Raw genomic sequence first — 26,594 nt, 5'->3', positions numbered from 1 at the left:
ATCCTGGGGTCCTGGAATCGAGCCCTGCATCATGCTCCCTGCTCAGCAGGAAGCTTCCTTCTCCCTCTCCCACTCCCCCTGCTTCTGTTGCTCTTCTTACTATCTCTGTCAAATAAATAAAAATTAAAAAAAAAAAGAAATTCAGAAAAGTGCCAATGGGGTTGACCATTTGTCATTAGTGACCATACTGAAAGTTTTAGGGGAGTTATGATGGCAATATCTCAATTGCTATGGATTGAGGAACCTGTGAAAGAATCCTTGTAAATGTGATGGTGGGTAAGGGGGAGTGGCAGGAAGTTGAAGTGGTCCTTCACAGAAAGCAAAGTGATCTGTTGAAAGGGAAGTGTGTGGGCCTGCGGGGGTGGAGGGAAGGAGGGCTTGTAAGAATTGTTCTCAGAAAGAAAATCTTTAAATGCCCCCTCTGCCAAGTTTCTGCTGAATATTTTTCTCCCTTTCATGCTAAACTTCAGGAAATATCATTTTGCCTTTTCATTTTCTCTTCCCCTTCACTCCTTAAAACCACTTTCATGGTAGTCTGGCATTTGTGTCTGTATAGCAATGACTTTCAAAAAAAAAATCGCCAGTGACTTTTGTGTTCCACTGAATGTACATTGTGTCACTCAATACTATTTGTTCAAAAGAATGAACATGCCTGCTCTGATTGTGTCTAAATTATTTAATTCTGATTTCCAACAATGAAGTAGAAATATAAACTCTTATCTCCTCCCAGCCTCAGTGGAATGTTGGAATTGATAAATTGAGATTGTAAGGCACAGGTAACGTTTCTGAGATAAATAATTATAATTAACATCATTTTGCTAATAGAGTTGTTTTGGGGATTAAATGAGATAACATAATAATTATTACATTGTTCAATAATGTCAGATTTGTAATCAAAGTCTGGCATAGATAGTAAATGGTAATCTTTATATTTTAGTTTGAAAATTAGTAAACTAAAATTTAGTAACTAAAAGAAAAGGCCCAGCTATCTGGGGGCCCTAGGTGGCTCAATCAGTTCAGCATGAGCCTTTAGCTCTGCTCATGATCTCCAGGTCTTGGAATCAAGTCCCACGTCAGTTCGCTGCTCAGCCAGAGTCTGCTTCCCTTTCTCCCTCTGCTCCTCTCCCCTGCTCCTGCTTTCTCTCTCTCTTTCAATGAAAAATCTTTTTTTAAAAGGTTTTATTTATTTAGGACAGAGATCACAAGTAGGCAGAGAGGGAAGCAGAGAGAGAGGGGGAAGCAGGCTCCCTGCGGAGCAGACAGCCCCATGCGGGGCTTGATTCCAGGACTCTGAGATCATGACCTGAGCCAAAGCCAGAGGCTCAACCCTCTGAGCCAACCAGGAGCCTAATAAATGAAAAATCTTAAAAAAAAAAAAAAAAAAAATCCAGCTCTTTGGGGTGTTTAGGTAGGAAAAATATTTGGTATTTATGAGAGGATATGTCTGGAAATTTCTTCAAAATAATGTCCCCTGTTAGGGGTGGAGGCCATGTGATTGAAGCTGAGCATTCATTATTTTACTTTTGCATACGTTTGAAAATGTCACAATAAAAAGTTATGATTTGTTTCACTGTGATTTGTTTCAGTCTATGCAACTATGTTGACACAATACACTTGGTATATTGGAATGTAACAAAAACTTAGTTTATAACTGATAAATAAATGGTTTTTGAGATTTATACACCTTACACTCCACTCCTCAAAGAAAGAAACGCAAGGAAGTTTTGATTTGACATGGAGATAATGACCTAGAATTACGGCTTTTAAAATATCATAATCAATAGTCTTAATTTCAAGAGTTAGTCTCGTTTTCTTATTGTTACACTTAAACTTCAAGCATCATTAAAAAGAAACTACAAGGCCCAGTGTGCACCGCACGACCAACGTCATATCGAGGACCTCGTATTTCCGAGCTGGTTGCCCTCGCCTAATTTGAATAAAAAGATCGCGGCCAAAATTTACGTCTGCGACCTACAGCAGATTTCCAAGTTGTTGTCCGCTCGAGTCCGTCGAGACTGCCATTCCGAGACAGGGTGATACCTTCCTGTTCAGGCGTGATTTCGGGCAGCCTCGCCCTTTTCTGGGGCTTTCGTGCGGCCGGAGGGCTCCGTTAGTGCGCCTCCAAGATGGCGACGCTGTTGGCGGTAAATTCGGGTAAGGGCGTCGGGGGCAGAAAGGAATCAGTCGGGCAGGGCGACGGTTGGTTCTTTAGGGAAAGACCCGGACTCTGAGGTTCCTCGCAATCAGGCCTTCACTTGAGTATTGTGCTTGCTTTTCCCTAGCTCTGGGCCTAGAGTCCCACCCCTCCCCAGTTTGAATGGCGCGCGTCCGCGCTGCGGCTCCAGCCCTCGAGTGGGGGTTTAGTGTGCAGGCACCGAGGCTTGGTCCCCTGGAACCCCGCGTGCAGTCTCTTGCAGCCCGGGGCTGAGCTTGGTCCCTTCAACTCCCCACCCCATTGTGTGTCTTTGGCTCGGATTTCGCCAAGATAGACAAGTCTCTGGCAGTGAGGCCAGAGGACCCGAGACGATTTTTAGCCACGAGCGCGGGCCGAAAGCTCCCACATCAGAGTAGCCAGCGCAGCCCCTTATGAATGGATGTTGGGCGGTCTTGTAGGAAGCGAGGGTCTTTGATTATGAAGCCTGCAACCTGGAAGGTGGCTGGGGAGGGGGTGCCACTGCCTTAGCAGAGGAGTCTGACCTCTGCCTTTGTGGCGCGTCCCTCTTTGCCTATGGAGAGGTAGCAAGGTAGAACCAAGAAGGTAGTAGAAGGACACTGGAGGATTTGGGGTGGGTTCTCTTTTGCTGATGCTCATCTTTGGGCAGTACCGTTCCCAGAAGCTTTTGAAAGAGTAGGTGCATTTTGATTGTCACAATTCCTGGAGCCTAATGGGCGGGGCAAGGATGCCAAAAGTCTTGCACAAGGTAGAATGGTCTTGAAAACGGATAATTTCCTGCTCAGAATGAGGTGCAGTTAGCTTCTTAGATTCAATTATAAGAGCATGTCTGAGTGGTAAATGCTGGTAGAGAATCTCACTCAAGAGTAATATTTAAGGGGCGCTCCAACCCATACCCCCCCCACCCCATGTGATCTTTTTCTGGAGGGGTGAAAGTGCTGGTTCTACTTTGCACAGGACCGATATTCTTGTAAAGTTGTCTAAATCTGAATTTTGCAAATCAAGCCATTTCAGAAACACTGTAATAAATTATTTTATGACAATGAAGGATTATGTTATTGAGCATCTGCTATGTCCCAGGCATTGGACTAAGTGTCCTGTTTGCATCATCTCATTTAATCCCCTTTGTACACCGATGGAGTAGCTGTTGTTTAAGTACCCCAGTCTACAGATGGGGAAGTAAAAGCTTAAGGTAGTTAAGTAACATCCCCAGGGTTATACACCTAATGACTGTAAACCAGTCTTAGGTGCTTAAACTACTTAAGTGCATTTTATTACATCGAGTTTTCATATATATGAATGCTGGTCATGAAGTTAGGTTCTAAATATTTCTGTCCTTTCTCATACCCAGATGTAATCTTTTTTTTTTTTTTTTTTAAAGATTTTATTTATTTATTTGACAGACAGAGATCACAAGTAGGCTGAGAGGCAGGCAGAGAGAGAGAGGAGGAAGCAGGCTCCCCACTGAGCAGAGAGCCTGATGTGGGGCTCGATCCCAGGACTCTGGGATCATGACCTGAGCCGAAAGCAGAGGCTTTAACCCACTGAGCCACCCAGGTGCCCCCCCCAGATGTAATCTTAAAAACAAGACTTCGATCTTATATGTGTCACTATATACTGTTCTTTAGTGCACATTCCAAGGTACTATCATTAAACATAAATCACCAAAGGACAGAGAAAAGCGAGTTACCAACAACTGCAAGGAGTATACATTGTATAATAAGGCCTTGTGCCAGGAGTGTTTAATTGATAACACAGAAAGGAAACATTTTTTGCATCTGAGTCAGGAGAATATATTTGTATTTAGTTAAACATCCTAGGGTAGCAGCCTGAATGTGCAAGGATGGATGAGTGGCTAAGCAAAATGTAGTATATACATACAGTGGGATATTATTTGGCCTTAAAAGGGAAATCCTGTCATATACTACAACTTAGATAAATCTTGAGGACATTGTGTTAAGTGAAGTAAGCCAGTCACAAAAAGATAAATACTGAATGATTCCACTCACTTAAAAAAATTTTTTTAAAAATATTTTATTTATTTATTTGACACACAGAGAGAGATCACAAATAGGCAGAGAGAGAGGGGGAAGCAGGCTCCCTGCTGAGCAGAGAGTCGATGTGGGGCTCCAACCCAGGACTCTGAGATCATGTCCTGAGCTGAAGGCAGAGCCTTAACCCACTGAGCCATCCAGGCGCCCCATTCCACTTATTTTGATACCTAAAGTAGTCAAACTCATAGAAACAAAGAATGTTCGTTGCCTGAGGAAAGAGAGAAATGGGCAGTGTTCTTCCCTCTTACTTTGGGAACCCACATGCTGTCCTCTCTTCCTAGATGTATGTTCTTTCTTCCTCCCTTCATTTAACTCTATTCTTGATCCTTCAGATTTCAACTAATGAGCACTTCCTCAAGGAATCCTTCCCTTTTCTGACCTCCTTGAGTTGATCATATTCCCTGATTCTGTAATCTCTTGCCCTGAGTATCTCTTCTTCATAGCACTTGTCAAACTAGATATTACCCTCACGTCTGGCTGTATGATTACAGCTTACCAGTAACTAGTATACGGTAAATGAGTGAATGAATGTGATTTGTTGGAGGTATTCCTAAACATTAAAGATTTATTTCTCAAATGAACTAATCACTTATGTTAAAAATACATCAATACATATTTAGTAATTTGGAAGAATTTATAGCATCTTTACATTTGTAATCACAGAAAGGTGTTTATGAAAATTAGCCAGCCAAAGACAAGCCAATGAAAACTCTCTGTTGCAATTACCTTCTGTGATGTGTTGATGTTAATGATAGACTAAGGATGCCAGGATGCATGGGGTTTTTGGTAGTTTTTGACCAGTTACTGGATGCCTCTTGGTTTCATAAAAGGGGGGAGGTTAGAATTTTTCTCTGTAACTCAGCTTATAATGCTAAGTATGTTTAATACAAAGAAATTTATTGGTTCTTCAGAGGTTCTGTTGTATATTGTTACTTTATTATTTTAATGATTTCTTTATTTATTTTTAAATATTTATTTAATTTTATTAGAGAGAGAGAGAGAGAGCGTGCGCCTGTGTGCCCTGTGTGTGCCCTGGTTGGAGGGAGGTGGGTGGGAAGGGGCAGAGAGAGAAGGAGAAAGGCAGTCCCAAGCAGACTCCCTGGTGAGTGCGGAGCTGCACTCTGGGGTCAGTCTCTCCACTCTGGGCTCAGTCCCTCCACTCTGAGATCATGACCTGAGCTGAAATCAAGAGTCAGACAAATGAATAACCAACCGAGCCACCCAGGTGTCTCAATATATTGTTACTGTTAAAAAAGAGAATTTACTTTTATCAGCTCAGAATTTTTAAATACCTGAGATAAGACAAGTTTCAAATTTGCCTAGAAGTTGTTTTTTTTTTTTAAAGATTTTATTTATTTATTTGACAGACAGAGATCACAAGTAGGCAGAGAGGCAGGCAGAGAGAGAGAGAAGAGGAAGCAGGCTCCCTGCAGAGCAGACAGCCTGATGTGGGGCTCGATCCCAGGACCCTGGGATCATGACCCGAGCCGAAGGCAGAGGCTTTAACCCACTGAGCCACCCAGGCGCCCCTAGAAGTTGTTTTTGATGCCTTTCTTTCTTTCTTTCTTTCTTTTTTAAGATTTTATTTTTAAATAATCTCTACACCCAGTATCTGGCTCGAACTGACAACCCTGAGATCAGGAGTCACATGCTTTACGAGCTAAGCCATCCAGACTCTCCTTGATACTTTGTTTTGTACCCTGTGCCAATCAGTTGCTAGTTCTGGCTCTTTTCTACTAACAGGCCTTTTCTTGTGCTTTTATTGCCCTCATCCTACTTTAGGTTCTGTCACCTTATTAGCAGCTTACTTACCAGTCATCCTTGGTTCCTGACACTTCTGTGATTCTATTTAGTCCAGAAACCACACCATTGCCCTATAGTACCCATTTCATTTTTTCATCTACTGCTTGGAACTTTCCTATTTACTAATAGGAAAAATTGCCTCTTGGACTCAAACCTGCTCTATTTTTGCCATTAGAGAGGGCCAAGAAAATGACCTCTAGGGAAGTTAATTGGTTACCATCCAACTAGTTAGTACGTCACTGGCTGTCAGTAGGATCCAGGGGTTAGGTTCTCATTTTGTTAGGCCTGAACTCTTAGTGTATCCAGAGTGCTGGATCCTAGCAATTGATTTTCTTTAATAAGATTCAGAAAAGACAGATATGTAAAGTAGTATTTCAATTTATTGATCTTTAATGGGAAGTGTATCTGCACTGGTACTCTTGTTGGTTCGTTAGCACATTTTTTACTCTAGAAATTTATATGACAAGGTATATTTTTTTAATCAGAAGATTGGCAAAAATGGAAGCAAAGCAGGGAGTAGATTGCTGTTGATATGAAGTCTGGACCTGCTGATTCTCATCCCCCAGGTCCCCGAACCAATGACCTATGGCTTCCTGCCCTGATCTTCAGATTAGGTTTGGCTAGGTTCTCCCTTTTAAACATTCTCCTAGCACTCTGTACTTCATCATCTTTTATTATACTGGTAATTGTTTTCTGAATTCTATGTTTAACGTCTTTCTCTGTGTCAATCTCAAAGTTCCATGAGGACTGGGATCCTGTTTGTCTTGCTTGGTTGATAGTCCCTGGCACATGGAAAGCCCCCAGTAAATACTTGTTGAGTGAATGAATGATCTGGTTTGACTAGTCTGTCCTCTCCCAGCACATTCCCCCTGAAAAAAAATTTTCCCCAACGCATTGCCTTTTTCTGATAACACTGTTCATAGGACAATGAACATTTAACATATTTAATTAGGTTACATTATTATGCCATCTTACTGCCCTGGTCGGTTTTTTAATTTATTCTTTTCTTTTCTCTTTCTTTCTTTCTTTTTTTTTTTTGAGAGAGAGAGTGTGTGTGCACGTGAGGTGGGGGCAGTTGGGGGGAGGGCCAGGGAGAGGGAGAGAGAGAATCTCAAGTAGACTCTGTGCTCAGCAGAGTCTGCCCTACCTGCCCTGGTAGGTTTATTTGGATTTGTGTTTTTCTCAGACAGCAGTTAAGCATGTTTACAGACGACCCTTAATAGTTTAGGCTATAGATAAGTTCCACGTTTTTGGAGTGACTGATTGGTTTTGACTAGTTTCCCTTTCAGAGTCTTTATAAACACATATAGGTACCATATTTGATTGTTTGCAAACAGAAACTTGGGTCTTCAGGGAGTGTTATTCAAATAGTGGGTCTAAAATAAATATAGTGATTTTAGATTTTTTAAAAAATTTATTTATTTGACAGAGATCACAAGTAGGCAGAGAGGCAAGTAGAGAGAGAGGAAGGGAAGCAGGCTCCCTGCCAAGCAGAGAGCCTGACGTGGGTCTCCATCCCAGGACCCCAGGATCATGACCTGAGCTGAAGGCAGAGGCTTTAACCCACTGAGCCACCCAGGCACCCCAAATATAGTGATTTTATATAGTGAATAAAATAGTGAACAGGATAAAAAATTTGGAATGCACTGATACAGTGAGTGAATATTAGTATTTTATGTACAATTTTTCGTTTTGCCTATAAGTGTGTACTGGATTGAGATATAGAATATTTCTTACCATGGGTTATAGTGGAAATAGTTTGAAAGTCACCAGTCTGTAATGTCACTATGGCTCTGTGAATTCTCTTTTACACTTTCACATCTGTCTTTGAGCCTTAGCTCCTACTTTCCCTTGGCTACTCTTTGTCACCCAGATTTTCCCCAAATGGCTGCACAAGTGTAGCCATCCCTTAAAAACTTTTGACCATCATTTTGATCTTTTGATCTTTTGTGGCAACAACCATATTCACTTTTTGTATTGTTATTGATATTTTTCACTTAAGTATGCTTTGTCTGTAAAACTTAATTGTGAGTTTTTAAAGATCAAATTGTTTCTCTTTTTCTCTGTAATATTTTATTATTTAAGGGCTTAGATAAGTGAATTTGGCTGAGTTTAGTTGAATTCACCTAGGTATGTCTAGATGTTGTGATTTTAATTTCTTCGCTTACTGGATGTTTCAGAAATACCTGTATTATCCCAAATCTTTTCATTTTCCAAGTGTTATGTATAGAGACAGTATAATTCAGCAGTTAAGGCACGTTTTGATGATAAACTGCCTGGGTTCATGACCCACCTATCCAGTGTGGCCTTGGGTGAGTTTCTTGACCTCTCTGCCTCAATTTCTGTATCTATAAAGTGGAGGAAAACGTAGTGCTGTCCTCACAGTGTTCTGAAATAAAATAATATGTGTGACAAACTTAGAACCATGCTCGGTAGCACCTAGCAGAAGCTCAGTATTGCTTCCTATTATTATCTTTACAAATAAAAATGTGATCCTTTTTATATAAATTTATAGAAGTGTTTCATATTTCTATGTTGATTTTTTTTTAAATTTTGTTTATTTATTTGACAGAAATCACAAGGAGGCAGAGAGGCAGGCAGAGAGAGAGGAAGAAGCAGGCTCCCTGCTAAGCAGAGAGCCCGATGGGGGCTCGATCCCAGGACCCTGGGATCATGACCTGAGCTGAAGGCAGAGGCTTTACCCCACTGAGCCGCCCAAGTGCCCCTCTATGTTGATTTTTAATAGCTAGTATTCCTACCAAAATAAAGTGCTTTTTTTCAGCTGCTGAGTTTTACAAAATCTAATCTTTTTTGCCTCTACTCCTGCTTTTATTTGGATGATAGGGAGGCTAGAAAACACTGTATTTATTGAGTGCCTACAGTATGCCAGGCACTGTGTTGTGTGTTTCATCTAGTTTATATCATTTAATCTGTTCAACCCTATGATGTAGGTAATAGCTGTATTATTTATGTACAGAAACTGAAGTTCAAAGAGATTGTTTCCTTGCTCCCTGTCACACAGCTGATAAAGTGGCAAAACCATAGCAGATACTCCAGTTTAAAGTCAGGATTTACTTTATGTTATATTAAGTTAAGTAGAATGATGTTTTTATTGTCGCTTGAGAAGGCTGATATGTATGCTTTTATATTCATGTTTGATTTGTATGTATAACTCTATATTTTAAAGTAGGTATGGTGACCAAATTGAAATGTATGGACAGTAACTTTGCTATTTTCCACATGTATGTTTTATTTGATGCTTGTTTCATTTATTTTTTCCTGAAGCTGCCAGTCTCTGGGGTCCTTACAAAGACATTTGGCAAACAGTGGGAAATGCTCTTTGGAGAAGACAACCTGAAGCCGTCCACCTTCTTGACATGATTTTGAAGAAACACAAACCTGACTTCATCTCACTGTTCAGAAACCCAGTAGGAAATTTTCTTTTTTACTTCTTGGATATGCTTTTTTTAAAAATGTGACAAGGAAGTAAATTCTTAATGCATGTGAATGAAATACATAACTTGTATAGTCCTTGGCTCAAGTTTTCTCTATGAATGTAATTTTTCCTAGAAGCAGCTGTTCTCTTCTTTTTGTTCTCCACAGATGTTATACTGTACTTATCTCTAGCGGGGAGATAGCTTAGCAATATTTGAATGCAATTTAGAAGGTTTAGTATATTCCAGAAATATGAGCCTCCTTGGAATTTCTGACCTATAGTTAATATACCTAAGCTCAGTAAGATTGATTATTTTGTTTGTTTCCAGGTACACTTTCAACATTTTAACTCTTCATAATGTTATGTAAGTTGTATTAGGGGAACTAATTAATTCTCGCGTGTCATTAATCACTGCATCTTGAAATCCTTTTCTTTTCTTTTTTTCTTTTTTCTTTTTTTTCTTTTTTTTAAAGATTTATTTATTTATTTATTTGAGAGAGAGACAGTGAGAGAGAGCATGAGTGAGGAGAAGGTCAGAGAGTGAAGCAGACTCCCCATGGAGCTGAGAGCCTGATGTGGGACTCGATCCCGGGACTCCAGGATCATGACCTGAGCCGAAAGCAGTCGTCCAACCAACTGAGCCACCCAGGCGTCCCTTTTTCTTTTTTTTTTTTTAAAGATTTTATTTATTTATTTGTGAGAGAGAGAGCATGAGTGAGGAGAAGGTCAGAGGGAGAAGCAGACTCCCCATGGAGCTGGGAGCCCGATGCGGGACTTGATCCCAGGACTCCGGAATCATGACCTGAGCCAAAGGCAGTCGCCCAACCAACTGAGCCACCCAGGCATCCCTTGAAATCCTTTTCAACCAGGAATGGAGTACTTCAGTGGAGGGAATTTATATTTGGAAATTCTTTTTCTTACTGTTTGATAATTTTCTTTTATAGACTAACAAGACAATCTAAGAACTGTTTGTCTTACCAGAAATGGCCTTTTGCTTTTTAGCTTTTTTTTTCCCCCCTTTCTTGATGTCTTTAGTAGAAGGAGCTCTAGCCGGGGTCCATGTGAGCTGAGTTCTAGTCTTGGCTCTACTACTAGAGCTGTATGTGCACCAGATACCAGATGTCACCTGACTTATCTTGGCATCAGCTTTTCCATCTGTTTTTTTTTTTTTTCTTTCAAAGATTTATTTCATTTTTTAAGGAGAGAGAGAGAGAGAGAGCGAGAACGCGCGCGAGTGAGCATGAGCAGGAGGGGCAGAAGGAGGGGAGAGAGAATCTGAGGTAGACTCCGCACTGAGGGTACACGGAGGCTGGAGCACAGTATAGGGCTTGATCTCATGATCCTGAGATTGCAGCCTGAGCCAAAACTAAGGAGTTGGACGCTTAACCGACTGCATCACCCAGGTGCCCGCTTTTCCATCTGTTAGTAGAGGAGTTGGATTAAATGACTGATATGGCCTTTTATAAGATGTACATTTCTAAAATTTTATGATCCATCAAGTAATTCTATACCATATGTCATTTGTTAATTATTTGAACCTAGTAAGACCTTTGGGACTAAGATTACATTTTATGTAATATATTAATAAACTATCCTTAGCCTTCCTAATTGATTCAACAATTCATGTATCTATTTGTTATTTCTCACTTGAAGACCATATTGTTTTTATTTATGAAATACATAATCAGAAATGTTCTTTACAAATTTGAAAAATAGTGTATTATTTGGTTTGCTTTCTCAAAATTTTGTATTTCAGAGTTTAGCAGAAGCAGTTTTTAAGAAGATAGTAACAGCATAAGTGTTGAAGGTAATAGGAAGTGTCACGTCTTAAAGGTCTAATGGTAGATTGTCTGATAAGCAGTACTTCTTCCATCATGTTACCTGTCACGAATTACCTTCTTTAGGTAATAATTTAAGACCTTGTCTCCAGTATACGATTTTCATTCCATGATTTTATTTATTTTTACCATTGTAGCCAAAAAATGTCCAACAGCACGAAAAGGTTCAGAAGGCCAGTACAGAGGGAGTCGCCATCCAGGGTCAACAGGGAACCCGACTTCTTCCTGAACAGCTCATTAAAGAGGCCTTTATCCTTAGTGACCTTTTTGATATTGGAGAATTGGCAGCTGTTGAGCTTCTCCTTGCCGGTAGGTTGACATTTAACTGAATCTGTCGTAAGGTAGTACAAAATTATAAAATCATCCACTCAGGGTTTCAAGTGTTGTATCATTTAGATTCCAAAGTAGTTTAGTTGAAAAACCATATTCAAAATGTCTCCTGTTTATCTTTGACTAATGGGAGGGCTTTAATGATTGGAATTGTTAAAGGTAATTTAACTGTTTTAAAATAGGCTTTTCCATGGTAATTTATTAGCAAAGTATTGTTGACTGCATCTCACAAATTTTATGGCACAAAGAATTTTTGTCCTGTAATGAGTAAGAAAGTAAGTTCACTGCTTTTTTGGAGTTCTTTTTGAGAAGGTGATTCAGATAATGAATAGGTTAGAAATAAGATAATTTTAGTAATACTGTGCGCTAGGAAGAAAATTTAAAAAGGTGGTGATATAGAGATATGGGAGCTTCTGGGGGGGCATCTCTAAATAGGATACTTAGAGAAGTCTTCTCTGGGACACTTAACCTGAGACCTGAATGATGACAAGGTACCAGAGTTGTTGGGGAAGGTGACCCAGGCAGAGCAAACAGCAGGTGCTTGAGGTCACACCAAAGGCACACTAAAGAATAAAGAGACCGTGGGTAAAAAGATGAAGGAGCCTCATAAAGACAGGGGAGAGCGAAGGAAGTTAAGGAAGAGAGCAGGAATCTGATTATATTCAGTCTTTTTTTTTTTTTTTTTTTTTTAAGATTTTATTTTTTTATCTGACAGGGACTTTAAGCAGAGTAGTTACATGTAAAGAGGGAGTGTGTGTGCATGTCAGTGGGGGGAGGGGCAGAGGGAGAGAATCTCAAGCAGATTCTGCACTGAGCATGGAGCCCCACAAGAGGCTCAGTCGCACAACCCATGAGATCATGACCTGAGCTGAAACCTGAGTTGGGCACTTAACCGACTGAGCCACACAGGTGCCCCAAGAAAGTCTCATATGTTTAAAGTTATCACGTGACTTCCAAAATCCTTTTTGACCTAAGGCTGCATTAAAAGAAGTATGTTATTGAGAAGAAGGAAGGTAATTTACCGCTCTATTATAGAAATGTTAACTGGATAGGCTTCAGTTTTGAGTTTAACTCAGAACTTTCATTAACAAACATTTATTTTATGTTTATCATGGGCTTGGTACTGCATTAAGACTCCAGAGATAGAAACACAAATGGAACTTCAACTAGTGTAAAGGAGCTCATAGTCTAGTAACTGAGAAAAACATGGAGACGAGTAATTAGACACTAAAGTGCCTTGATGCCAGTTTATGCAAGATTTAGTATCCAGAGGCATACTGTCCAGAGGCAGAGGGATTAAATTGACCTCAGGATGTACAGAGAAGTCTTCACAAAGTTCATGAGGACTGAACTAGATGTTGAAATCTGACTAGACACATATCACATGGAATATGTATGTGCTCAGGAGGACGAAAGGCATCCAGGCACAAAATGGCCTGTACAGAGGTGTGAGCCATGAGATGAATTTGGGGACAGGAGAAAGTGGAGTGATTGGGTTTTGGGGAGAAGACAACCAGGCCCAGGAAATGAAACCGAAACTAAAAAAGACAAAAGTGGAACTTATTCAAAGGCGAACAGTTAAAAGGGTGAGTGAACTAGAAACGTAGGAATAGATTATTTACTTTTCAGAGAAAACTCAGGGGAAAAACCTTCCAAACATTTGAAAGATCTCGTGTGAAAGAGGGGAAATGGGCATTAAATATCATTAGATTCAGTGGACCAAGTGAGACCAGCATGTGGAAATCATAGATGAAGGTGAAACTGAGAGTTTGGGAAACAGTGAGTTCCGTGTCAGTGCTGGTGTTCCAGCACAGATTGGATGGCTTCTTGAAGATGTGGGAGGAGGAAAACAGTGTTTGAAGTAGAGGAGTCCTACTGTCCTCTAGAACCCTGAAATTCTGTGATTTCTCTGAACTGAACATTGGTATGGTAATTTTTGTCTCCTCCTAAACACATACTTACCAAATTATTTCTCAACTCCCTTTTCTAGGAGAGCACCAACAGCCACATTTTCCTGGTCTCACCAGAGGATTAGTAGCTGTTCTTTTATACTGGGATGGAAAACGGTGCATCGCAAACTCCCTGAAAGCCTTGGTACAGTCTAGACGAGGCAAAACATGGACCCTCGAACTCAGGTCTGTTCGCTTCTTAGGATTTCAGAGCTTTTTTGGAAATTACTTGACAGATTATTATTTTAATTATTAGAAATAACAAAAATTTCTCCTTTTAGTGTGTATAATTTAAATAAAATCAGTAATATAACTGAGTATTCCATAAAGATTGACAGATTAGAGCTGCTTTATTTTGTTTACAAATAAAAAATAATTTATGGTTAGAAGTTTATTGACACCTAATTATATAGCAAGGATGGAAAGAGCGGAGTTATAATTCATTCTGTTTCTTTTCCAGTAATGAAACATTATTGTCAAGAACAACGGCTGTTTATCTGTGTGATGAAGCATAGACGTGACTATTCCTTGTAACTTTCTCCATTGATTTCTTTTCATTACAGTCCAGAGCTGGTTTCCATGACAACACGCTTCACAGAGGAGCTGATGGAGCAAGGATTGACTTACAAAGTCCTTACTCTGGTGTCACAGATTGATGTGAACAATGAGTTTGAGAAACTACAGCGAGAGAGAGGTTTGGGCAGTGAAAAACACCGAAAAGAGGCAAGGGTTCAATATCATCAGTTCGTGGTCATCTGTGTCAGATCTCAGGCAGAAATGTCATAGCATTTAGAACATTCTAACACAGGCATAGGAAAATTGCTAATGCCCATTGAAATGTGTGGGTATCTGTATCCAAAATTGACTTACAACTGTTTCCACTTCTTTCTAGTCTCTTATGTGCTATTGTTGCTCTTTCTGGAATGAACTCTTGAAGGAACTGGTCATTGCATAAAGAAGGTTGGAATATAAAATAAGGAATTGATAATAGGGTTTGTTTAGAATTCTAGACGTGAGATTTTAGAGTTACTTGTGGATTCAGATGGATTTAGTTAGTTAGTTAGCTTTGTAAAAGGTAGTTTACTTTTTTTTGGTAGTTTACTTTTTGAAATAAGACCAGGCTTCACTGTGATTTATGTATACTGATAATCATACATTTTTATCTCTAGGTTTCTGATCTCATCAAGGAATGCAGGCAGTCTCTGGCAGAAAGCCTTTTTGCCTGGGCTTGTCAGTCACCTTTAGGCAAAGATGACACTCTACTTCTTATTGGACATTTGGAAAAAGTGACAGTTGAGGCTAATGGCTCGTTGGATGCAGTGAATCTGGCTCTTCTTATGGCGCTTCTGTACTGCTTTGATATCAGTTTTATAGAACAAAGCACAGAGGAACGAGACGGTATTGAATTCTGTACTACTATTGTCTTTGTTTTTTTAAAAAATCAGATTAAATTGTGGAGGTAACGTTTAAGTAGGGCATTATTTTAGCTATTTTAACTACTAAAATAAAAAATTATGTATTTTATTCCTGTATTCCTTTGTGTGTAATTCATCGGTATTTGAATATTTAGATATAAGATCACATTTTATAAATATGCACCCTGTTAGATATCTCTATTGTTCTTTCAGTTTTGGAATAGGGGAGTGGTAAAAGTTAGGTAATATATGTCATGAGTTCTGCATTCCTAATTAATTGCCTCTTCCTTTCTATATTATTCACATTTCAAATCTTTCATGAAAACATTCTAACGGAGGATAATTATTTTTAGTAATATATCCTCTTTAATTTATATTGTCACTTGGTGACATTATAGTTACTGCTTAGAAATGAGGATATTAAAAATGATTCTCCAAGATTATTGGAAGATTATTGCCTTTTAACATCACAGATACTCGTACTTATTTGAACAGTTATCCCCTGTCCACTTTTGATTGTATCATCAGCATGTTCTCTCAGTAGGTATATAAGGAGAATAGACATTTTCCACTCATATTTGGTGACCATCCTTAGGCATTGGGAAAGGCTTATGGAAAACATAAGTACCCCTTTCCTCCAGTCACACTGTCACACAATGCTTTGCCTGTCACAGACTAGTGGTACCTTTGCTCATCTAGGAATGCTGCCAGTTATTGCATTTGTCAGATATCCTGTCTTGAATGAAATGAAGCACAGAATTAAGTAGGGGTAGACTGTGTTAATGGAAGCTGGTAAGTGGGACTTTCAAAAGCAAAATGAAATGCCTAGAAGGTCTCCTAGGCTAAAATGGAAGGTTTTGTATTAGGTTGCAATTTTAATCAATTTAGAATGCTAATATTATCTCATTTTAATTGTAATTTCTTGCTGTTTTTTTGTGTATATGTTTGATTAATAAATGGGAGAAGTGAATTATTAGTACATGTATAGTTGTAGATGAAGATTTAAAATATAGGAAATTAAATAATGAGTATGTTCTTGGTTAAAGGTTGGGAACCACTGACATCAGAAGGAAATACAAGAAAATAATGAAGTAAAATAAATGAATTCTTAGGTGTTAGTGGTGTTTCCCATTCTAGTATTTTTTCAGAATCCTGTGCTTGTTTGAAGTACCCTAATATAATTGAACTGTAAATTGAAAATTATTATTATTTAGCATTTTTATTTGTTATAATCAGAATAGATACTTGTTTGCAATTTGGATCTTTGTTTTGGCCAGTTTTTGCTTGATATTTTAAATTGAGGCATTTATTTATCTAGTAAAAAAAAATATATATTTTTTTTAATTTTATTTTTAAGTAACCCCTGTACCCAACATGGGGCTCAGGCTCACAACCCTGAGATCAAGAGTCATATACTCCAACTGAGCCAGCCAGGTGCCCCAAATTATATCTTTCTTAATCTTTAAATGACATTGATTTGTATTTTATTATTTATTGATTTAAAGATTTTATGTTTTATTTTTTTAGAAAGAATGCATAAGCCGTGGTGGGGACAGAGGGAGAGGAAAAGAAGGGACTCTTTTTTTTTTTTTTAAGATTTTCTTTATTTATTTGACAGAGAGAGACACAGCGAGAGAGGAAACACAAGCAGGGGGTCGGGGATGGGAGAGGAAGAAGCAGGCTTCCACTAAGCAGGGAGCCCGATGTGGGGTTTGATCCCAGGACCCTGGGATCATGACCTGAGCTGAAGGCAGACCCTTAACAACTGAGCCACCCAGGTGCCCCAAGAGAAGGGACTCTTAAGCAGGCTCCATGCTCAGCACAGAGTGGCTTGATCTCATGACTCTGAGATTGTGACCTGAGCCAAAATGAAGAGCCGGTTGCTTAACACACTAAGCCACCCAGGTGGTTCTGGAGACTGGAGAGTCAAAGATCAAGATGCCAACATGGATGGTCAGGTCCTGATGAAGGCTGTCTTCCTGGCTTGCAGATGGCCACGCTGTATCCTCACATGGCAGAGAGAGAGAGAGAGAGAGCAAGCTAAAGTCTGTATTTATTTATTTTAAAAAATATTTTATTTATTTGACAGAAAGAGAGATCACAAGTAGGCAGAGAGGCAGGCAGAGAGAGCTGGGAAAGCAGGCTCCCTGCTGAGCAGAGAGCCCAATGCAGGGCTTGATCCCCGGACCCTGAGATCATGACCTGAACTGAAGGCAGAGGCTTAACCATCATAGCCACCCAGGCATCCCTAAAGTCTTTATATTTAAGTAATCTCTACACCAAATATAGAGCTCGAACTTAGAAGCCCAAGATCAAAAGACTGAGCCAGCCAGTTGCCCCGATATGTTTTAGAATTTAAATACAGAAGAAATGAGTGGCTTTTTAACTGTTCTTTAAAAGTTTTGTAGTATACTTATTAAAAAAATGGAAAAAAATAGAACTAAGATTTAGAAATATTGTCAATTGCCACTTTGAGTTTGCATATGATTTTTGCGGTGGAATTTTTTTTTTTTGGTTTGTCAAACATTAATGTTAATTAGTCACAGTTATTTGATAAGAGTACTCTGATTTTCTGATTTTTAGACATTATTCTTGTCTATCAAAAGTGAGAATTTCTCTGGCGCCTGGGTGGCTCAGTGGGTTAAGCCACTGCCTTCGGCTCAGGTCATGATCTCAGGGTCCTGGGATCGAGTCCCGCATTGGGCTCTTTGCTCAGCAGGGAGCCTGCTTCCCTCTCTCTCTCTCTGCCTACCTCTCTGTCTACTTGTGATCTCTCTCTGTCAAATAAATAAATAAATAAAATCTTTAAAAAAAAAAAGTGAGAATTTCTCCACTTTTCAGTATAGTGTTCGATTTTTGTGTTTTCAGATATGATTCATCAGCTTCCTTTGCTGACAGAAAGACAGTACATCGCAACAATTCACTCCCGCCTTCAGGACTCACAGCTTTGGAAACTGCCTGGGCTGCAAGCCACTGTTAGACTTGCCTGGGCACTGGCATTGAGAGGAATATCTCAGCTACCTGATGTGACAGGTAAATTGACTGTGGGTAATTTAGTTACGAGAAAGAACGTATCAACGTTAATGGTATTTTGAAAGAGGTATTATCTTTGATATATATAAGCATGAGCACAGGACGGTATCTAGAGTTGTGTTAAATGAAGCTTTGGAATGTGGTGAAATGCACAGTTTTTCCCTGTTTCCCGGAAGAACTTTTATGAAATATTTCCCTTAGAGCCAGTGATTCTTTTGGCTTCTTTTTTTTCCTTGAGTGTAAAGTTTGAAATAGTGGTATCTTGAAAAAATAATTTTGAAGATTTTATTTATTTGTTTATTTGACACAGAAAGAGAAAGAGGGAACACAAGCAAGGGGAGGGGGAGAGGGAGAAGCAGGCTCTCTGCTGAACAAGGAGCAGGACTGGTGAGGGGTCTATCCCATGATCCTGGGCATGAGCGGAAGGCAGATGCTTACCCCACAGCCACCCAGGCACCCCCAGACAAATTTTAATAAAATAGGAATTTTGAAGAATTAGTTACTACTGTCTTCATAGACTTCTGAAGAATTTAGCAAACGTTCACTAATTTATAGTGTTTGAAACTTTATTAAACTTCGACATTTCAAAAAACATTTTAGGCATTAACACTTAATTTATATTAATATATTAATGCTGCTTTATTTAAATAGTCTTCAAGTAATAGACATTAGATAGAATTGATCTAGATTGAAATAGAATTGATCATCATGTGATTTCAATTCCAGTATTTCTGAGTTCAAGTGAAGGTTTGTAATGAGTCATTGTTACTAGTATTTAATTAGTAATTTTAATAATAAGTATTAGTCATAAAGAATTAAACTATTTCATTCTCAAGGGGTAGGTATGGTATCCATAGATGAGCAGCCTTTATTTCAAAATGCAAAATAAAACATAAAAACGCATCTGTTTTCCTCTGGTTGAAACTCTTGGCTTGTATCTTTTCCTGACCCTTTTCAAGGCAATGAAAGTGTACTTTGAGTAGCACACTCTGTATTTGGTCTTAATGATGCTCAAGTAGAAAGAACTACATAGTAATTCTTTTCCAAAGCCAGATTACCTCAAAGTAACTAGCAGTTTTATGTTTTAAAAGAAGCAAGCAACAATGTATTTCTTGATGGAAGGACACAGTAGCACCTGTGACATACTTTTACCAACAAAATTGAATGTAAGTCAGATCAAGTCTTTAAATCAGACTACCAATTTTTTAGTGTAACCAGACAGAGGAGTATGTTAACTATGCCACTGGGATGGGTATCAAACCACACTGTGGAAACTATAGCATAAAAGTCCAGTGTCTATAGTGGATAAAGGGCAGTGTCACAAAGATAAAGGAGGAGTCTAGAGGTTTATCACTCAAACATAATCTGTAGATCTTATTTGAATCCTGATTTAAGCAAATTGCTCAAAAAGGCAAAAAGCAAAAAACCAAACTGAAATCTTTTATAACATTTATGGGATAGTTGTAAATTTGATTCCTGTTGTGGGTATTTGATACTGAGAAATTGTTTTTTTAAGATTTAATGGTATTAAGGTATAATGTTATTGGTATGTAATGGTTTCTTTTTCTTTTTCTTTTTTTAAAGATTTTATTTATTTATTAGAGAGAGCACAAACAGGGGAAGTGGCAGAGGGAAAGGGAGAAGCAGGCTTCCTGCTGAGCAGGGACCCTGATGCGGTGCTCGATCCCAGGACCCTGGGATCATGACCTGAGCTGAAGGCAGATGATTACCCCACTGAGCCACCCAGGCACCCAATTTTTCTTTTGTTTTTAAAGTATTCTTTTGAGTTGTATACTGAAGTACTTACAAATGAAGTGTTAAATTATCTGGCATTTGCTTAAATCTCCTTTGGGTACGCGTGGAGGTCTACATTACTTATGATCATAAATGCGTAACGTCGAAGTTAGCTAATGGGGTTTGTGGTGGTTCATTATATTGGTCTATATTCATATACCTGTTTGAATTTTTTTAAACTAAAAGCTAAAAGCAGTTACAAGTAGACCAGTTTGTCTTTAGGTTAAGGTTTAGCTTTTCAATTTTTATTACTTTGTTATCAAATTAGATGAGTTACTTAATGTAGTTGTGTTCAGGTCTTGGTCTCACTTATGAGCTGTGATGACTTTTTCTGAGTGCTCTAGTTCATCTCTCTGAGATTAAAGCCTTAGCATCATTTTCATATGTTCATGTTTTGAGTATATCAGTGTTACATAATATATCTCTGAAGTAATTTTTTATTGCTCATGATGTTGCTGTGAAGAGCACTTTTTTTTTTTTTTAAAGATCTTATTTATTTGAAACAGAGAGAGAATGTGCATGTACACAAGATGTGGAGGGTGGTGGGGAACAGAGGGAGAAGGAGAAGCAGACTTCCTGCTGAGCAGAGAGCCTGTTTTGGGACTTGCTACCAGGACCTTGGGATTGTGACCTGAGCTGAAGGCAGATGCTTAACTGACTGAGCCACCCAGGTGCCCTGAGCATGTGGTTTTCTAATGTACTTTTTCAGTAGCTCTTTTGAATTTTTGAGGCAGTTACAATAATACAGTCTTATTTTATGCATAGCACATGCTTGAAGGTTGAGAAGATACCTGAGTTTTGAAACATCAACAGAGTATTCTGAGATAGTATAATTTAGTTTAATAACTTTTCCTCCATGCTGTTTTCCTAATGTATTTCCAGCCCTGGCTGAATTCACAGAAGCAGATGAAGCAATGGCAGAGCTCGCAATTGCTGACAATGTTTTCTTATTCCTCACTGAATCGGTAGTGGTATCAGAAAACTTCTATCAGGAGGAATTTTATATCCGTAGAATCCATAATCTCATCACAGATTTCCTTGCACTTATGCCAATGAAGGTAGGTTTAATAATGTAAGATAAGTAAAAAGTAGTAGAAAAATTTTATGAAATAATAAAACTGATAAATTAACTTTGTTTTGGAAACTAATAAAATTTTTTATTGTAGACTATGATTTGACAATAATTTTGTTACAGCTTTTGAATTAGTTATTCATGAAAATGAAGTAAGACCTGTTAATTGAGACTAAGCTAAAAGAACAAAATATTTGATACTGAGAATAGCTTATAAGGAGAGAGTAATAGTTAAATTTCTGTGGGTAGAGAATTATTAATGCCGTGATATCCCAAAATCAATGCTCAGATTGTCTTATATATTATACATGATTTGGAAGAGGCATAGTGGAAAATCTCAGTTTTATAGATAATTGTATAGACTCTTAATTACAGTGTATAAGTGGACTTCTGCATTGGCTACAGGTAATGTAATGGATTTAAGAAACAAAGGAAAAGACTACTTTCTTTTCTTTTTTTTTTTTTAAAGATTTTTAAATTTATTTATTTGACAGACAGATCACAAGTAGGCAGAGAGGCAGGCGAAGAGAGAGAGAGGAGGAAGCAGGCTCTCCGCGGAGCAGAGAGCCCAATGTGGGGCTCGATCCCAGGACCCTGGGATCATGACCTGAGCCGAAGGCAGAGGCTTTAACCCACTGAGCCATCCAGGTGCCCCAGGAAAAGACTACTTTCGAATTAAGAGTTTGAGCTGTAACTTTGATCGAAAAAGAATTCTTAGAGCCATTTCAGACAGTTTCTTCAGAATATATACTTTTTGTGCAGCTTTGTGCCAAGGAAGCCATGAAAATTGGGTCAGAAAATAAATGAGGGAGAAAATCCCTATGAACTCACTTTTTACGTATGTATATTTTTAAAACGCCCCCCTAAAGAATCTATGCTTATAATAATGCTGTTGTACAGTTAAGCTCTCATACCCTCTCCCCTGAAGCACATAAGGTAAATGGAAAGATTACCTCAAGTGGCAACAAACAATCAAGGTGTGAAGTGCTTATTTATTTTTTATTTTCATTTATTTATTTATTTATTTTAAAGATTTTATTTATTTTATTTGACAGACAGAGATCACAAGTAGGCAGAGAGGCAGGCAGAGAGAGAGAGAGAGAGAGAGAGAGAGAGAGGAGGAAGCAGGCTCCCCGCTAAGCAGAGAGCCCGATGCGGGACTTGATCCCAGGATCCTGAGATCATGACCTGAGCCGAAGGCAGTGGCTTAACCCACTGAGCCACCCAGGCGCCCCTTATATATTTTTTAATAAATTAAATGTTTGTTGAGTTTCTCCCATGTGCCAGGTACTATACTAGGAGTTGTGAAGAAGACAAATAGGAGACTCATTTTTTACCAGTAAAGAATTTATAATCTAGGGGCACCTGGGTGGCTCAGTGGGTTTAAAGCCTCTGCCTTTGGCCCAGGTTGTGATCTCAGGGTCCTGGCATTGAGCCCCACATTGGGCTCTCTGCTCAGCAGGGAGCCTGCTTCTCTCTCTCTCTCTCTCTGCCTACTTGTGATCTCTGTCAAATAAATAAATAAAATCTTTAAAAAAAAAAGAATTTATAATCTAGTTGGGGAGATTAGGTAGTAACAGTAAGTAAATGAGAAGTATAGACAGTAAACTTATGGATTTATATAGGCTAAGAATAGTTCTCTCTGGATTAGAATAGTCGAGGAATACTTTAACAGATAACTTGAACCCTTGGTAACCTAGAAGGACTTGGTAGAGTAACATCACAGAATTTTGGAATAGGTAGAAGTGTGTTAATCCTTTCATTTTACATTTGCAGAAACGAGGCTGTAGAAAGGTTAAGACTTAAGTGTTTCCTAATCAGTTGTCCAGATGGGACTTTGATTATGGAAAGATGATCATAAATGGCTTGAATCGTGTAAAGAGTGAATTCACACAATTGGGGATACTGGAATTTCTTTGATAGATATAGGAGCATTTAGGTTATCTGTCTCTTTTTTTAAAATTTATTTTATTTATTTATTTTTAAATACTTTAAATATTTTTATTTTTAAGATTTTATTTATTTGACAGACAGAGATCACAAGTAGGCAGAGAAGCAGGCAGAGAGAGAGAGAGTGGGGGAAGCAGGCTCTCTGCTGAAGCAGAGAGAGCCACCCAGGCACCCCAATATTTTTATTTTTATTTTATTTATTTATTTTTTTTAAACATTTTTTTTTCTTTTGTCAGAGAGAGTGAGCACAGGCAGACAGAGTGGCAGGCAGAGGCAGAAGCAGGCTTCCTGCTGAGCAAGGGGCCCGACGCAGGACTTGATCCCAGGACGCTGGGATCATGACCCAAGTCGAAGGCAGCCGCTTAACCAACTGAGCCACCCAGGCATCCCCCCAATATTTTTATTTTTTAAAAAATTTATAATTTTTCATTTTTAATATATATTAAAATTGTTTTTAAAAAAAGATTTATTTATTTATTTACTTGAGAGAGAGACAGTGAGAGAGAGCATGAGCGAGGAGAAGGTCAGAGAGCGAAGCAGACTCCCCATGGAGCTGGGAGCCTCATGTGGGACTCAATCCCGGGACTCAGGGATCATGACCTGAGCCGAAGGCAGTCGTCCAACCAGGCAGAGAGGCAGGCAGGCAGAGAGAGGAGGAAGCAGACTTCCTGCTGAGCAGAGAGCCCGATGTGGGTCTCGATCCCAGTACCCCGGGATCATGACCCAAGCCGAAGGCAGAGGCTTTAACCCACTGAGCCACCCAGGCGCCCCAATATATATAGTTTTAAAATTAAATTTTTAATTAAATTTAATAAAATTTAATTTTCTTAATTATATAATGTGTTATATGTTAATTATATAAAATATATACTATATATTGATTATATAATGAATGTATAAAATATAAAAATATAATAAAAACATTATAAATATATAATATACCTAATATAATATAAATATATAAGATATAGATTTATTTATAAACCTAATAAAAATTTAATAAAATTAAAATTAAATGTTTAGTATTTATATTTTAATTTTAAAATTATAAGATTTTAAGCAATATTTATTTTTATTTTTTAAATTTTATTTATTTAGGTGATCTGTCTCTTCTTGAATGAGCTTTGGTTTGTGTGTGTCAGTGTATTTGTCCTTTTTATTCAGATTGATTAACATAAAGTTATTGCTAATATTCCTTTTTTATATTGTTTGTGCATGTAGGATCTGTAATGATGTTTCCTTTTTCATTCTTAATTTTGGAATTTGCATCTTCTTGCTCTTTCTCTCTCTCTCTCTTTATTTTTTTGCATCTTCTCTTTTTGTTTCTTAATTAACCTGGCTAGAAGTTTATCAATTTTATTGAACTTTCTAAACAACTAGATTTTGGCCTCATTGATTTTCTTATACTTTGTTTCACTGTTACTGATTCTTGCACTACATTATTTTCTTTCTTTTGCTTTGGGCTTCATTTGCATTTCTCATTTCAGTTTATTAAGGTAGAAGCTTAGATTATTGATTTGAAACTTTTTTTCAAATGCAAATATTTAATGTTACACACTTATCTTTATTGCTTTAGCTGTGTCACATAGATTTTGATACGTTGTGTTTTCTTTTTCGTTCAATTTAATGTTTTGTAATTTTCCTTGAGACTTCTCTGATCAGTGGGTTATTTAGAAGTATTGTTTAATTTCTAAATATTTGGGGTTTTCCAGGTATCTCAGTATAACTGATTTCTAGTTTATTTTTGTTATGGTCAGAGAACATACTTTATAGGATTTCAGTTTATTTTAAATTGGTTGAGGTTTGTTTTATGATTTAGAATATGACATATCTTGGAAAGGTTCTGTGCACACATGAAAGGAATCTATATTCTGCTGCTGTTCTGTGGAGTATTCTGTAAATGCCAGTAGGTAAATTTGGTTGATAGTGTTAAGTCTTCCATGTCCTTATAGATTTTGTATACTTGTTCTATTAAGTTTTGAGAGAGGAGTATTAAAATCTTTAATTGTGGGTTTGTCTAGCTCTTTTTGTTTTGTTTTTAAAAGGGAGTATTGGGCACCTTGGTGGCTCAGTTGATTAAGCAACTGCCTTCCGCTCAGGTCATGATCCCGGAGTCCAGGGATCTAGTCCTGTATCCGGCTCCCAGCTCCATGGGGAGTCTGCTTCTCCCTCTGACCTTCTCCCCTCTCTTGCTCTCTCTCACTGTCTCTCTCTCAAATAAATAAATAAAATCTTAAAAAATAAATAAATAAAAGGGAGTATTTTCTTATATCAGTTGACATTTAGTTCACACAAATGTTACAGGGTAATGGTTCTTAGCCAGTGCAGTAATGTCCACCAGAAAATGTTTGGGAAATTAGTGGCACCACTTTTCTTTGTTATAATATCTTTGGTGGGGTTATTGGTAGCTAGTAGGTAGTCCAGAGATGCTAAACTGTCCTGCAGTATTCAGGATGATCCAAAGCAGGGAGGAAATGTCTTGCCCAAAATGTCAGTAATGTTCCTTTCAAGCAACACTATAGTTTTAAAACTCGACCTCTCTGTAATGGAAAATGCTTTGACGTTTTAAGATCTTATAAATTATGGATAGTGGTATCATACAATTCCTGGTATATTTCTTCATGTCATTAAAGTGGAGTAGATGTTTAAACAGTTTTTCTATTACGTAACCACTCTTAGTTGCTGGATTTCAGTATTATTGACCTATATACTAAATTTCCATATGAAGCTGTCTGTAATGTATTTAATAGGTGAAACAGTTGAGGAATCGGGCAGATGAAGATGCTCGAATAATTCATATGAGTATGCAGATGGGTAATGAACCTCCCATTTCACTTAGAAGAGATCTGGAACACTTAATGCTCTTGGTAAGCCATTACTCTGGATGAACGGTCATCTCTCCCTCCTTCCATTACTTACTCCGTAATTGTGGAAAGTTTCAGTTTTAATGTCTTAAATATACAAAAAGTAAAAGTTTTGGTTTTAATGTCTTAAATATACAAGTGAATTCCATAAAAATGTAAATTTTTACTTAAAAGTAATTGTTGAATTAAAGGCATTTTCACTCAGTTTTACTTACATTTTGCAGATCGGTGAGCTATATAAAAAGAACGCTTTTAATTTGGAGCTTGCTCTCGAATATTGGTGTCCCTCAGAGCCTCTTCAGACTTCCACGATCATGGGTTCTTACCTTGGTGTAGCTCATCAGCGACCCCCTCAACGCCAGGTGAGCTCTTAGTTTTCTTGCTTTTCTGCCTTGGTATGATAATTGGGAGTGTTGAACCATGAACAAGTGTTATTTCCTGATGTTATTGCCATTAACACAAGTGACCACTTGTGTAACTTAAAAATGTACACTGTTTTCTTAAGGAAATTTGAAACTCTAAGTTCTGATCATTTATGTAGTTAGCCTTTTGTAACATACTAGGTATGTGTCCAGTTGTAGACAGGTGTCTATAGTCTTTCTATGTGTCACTTATTTGGTAATCTTGGTATTAATATTAGTCTTTCCTCAGCAGGCATGACAATAACCAGTATACATCATTCCTTTTTTTATTTTTATTTTTTAAGATTTTATTTTTAAGTAAACTCTACACTCAGTGTGGGGCTCGAACTGACAACCCTGAGATCAAGAGTCTCATGCTCCACAGACTGAGCCAGCCGGGTGCCCTCAATACACCATTATTAACAAGTTAGGTAAGATAGGAGAGGTATACGTAATAGAAGGAAAGGCTTAGAAGTTAGAAT

At 38.1% G+C, this 26,594-nt stretch overlaps 1 protein-coding gene across 1 annotated transcript in view; it reads left to right on the top strand.

Moving 5' to 3' along the window:
• Positions 1-2,094: 2,094 nt before the first annotated feature.
• Positions 2,095-26,594, top strand: part of NUP205 (nucleoporin 205) — an 82,435-nt gene continuing 57,935 nt past the window's right edge. Inside the window, exons 1-10 of the mRNA XM_059396344.1 lie at positions 2,095-2,154; positions 9,316-9,458; positions 11,442-11,613; positions 13,625-13,769; positions 14,147-14,306; positions 14,753-14,981; positions 17,867-18,031; positions 20,708-20,883; positions 25,598-25,714; positions 25,936-26,073. Coding sequence (XP_059252327.1) covers positions 2,127-2,154; positions 9,316-9,458; positions 11,442-11,613; positions 13,625-13,769; positions 14,147-14,306; positions 14,753-14,981; positions 17,867-18,031; positions 20,708-20,883; positions 25,598-25,714; positions 25,936-26,073 — 1,473 coding nt within the window. The 5' untranslated portion in view covers positions 2,095-2,126. The remainder of the gene's footprint in view (positions 2,155-9,315; positions 9,459-11,441; positions 11,614-13,624; positions 13,770-14,146; positions 14,307-14,752; positions 14,982-17,866; positions 18,032-20,707; positions 20,884-25,597; positions 25,715-25,935; positions 26,074-26,594) is intronic.

The sequence above is a fragment of the Mustela nigripes genome, chromosome 4, assembly GCF_022355385.1.
Source record: "Mustela nigripes isolate SB6536 chromosome 4, MUSNIG.SB6536, whole genome shotgun sequence".
Taxonomy (NCBI): Eukaryota; Metazoa; Chordata; class Mammalia; order Carnivora; family Mustelidae; genus Mustela; species Mustela nigripes.
The sequence above is the reverse complement of the archived record's forward strand: the minus strand, read 5'-3'. Positions and strand labels throughout refer to the sequence as shown.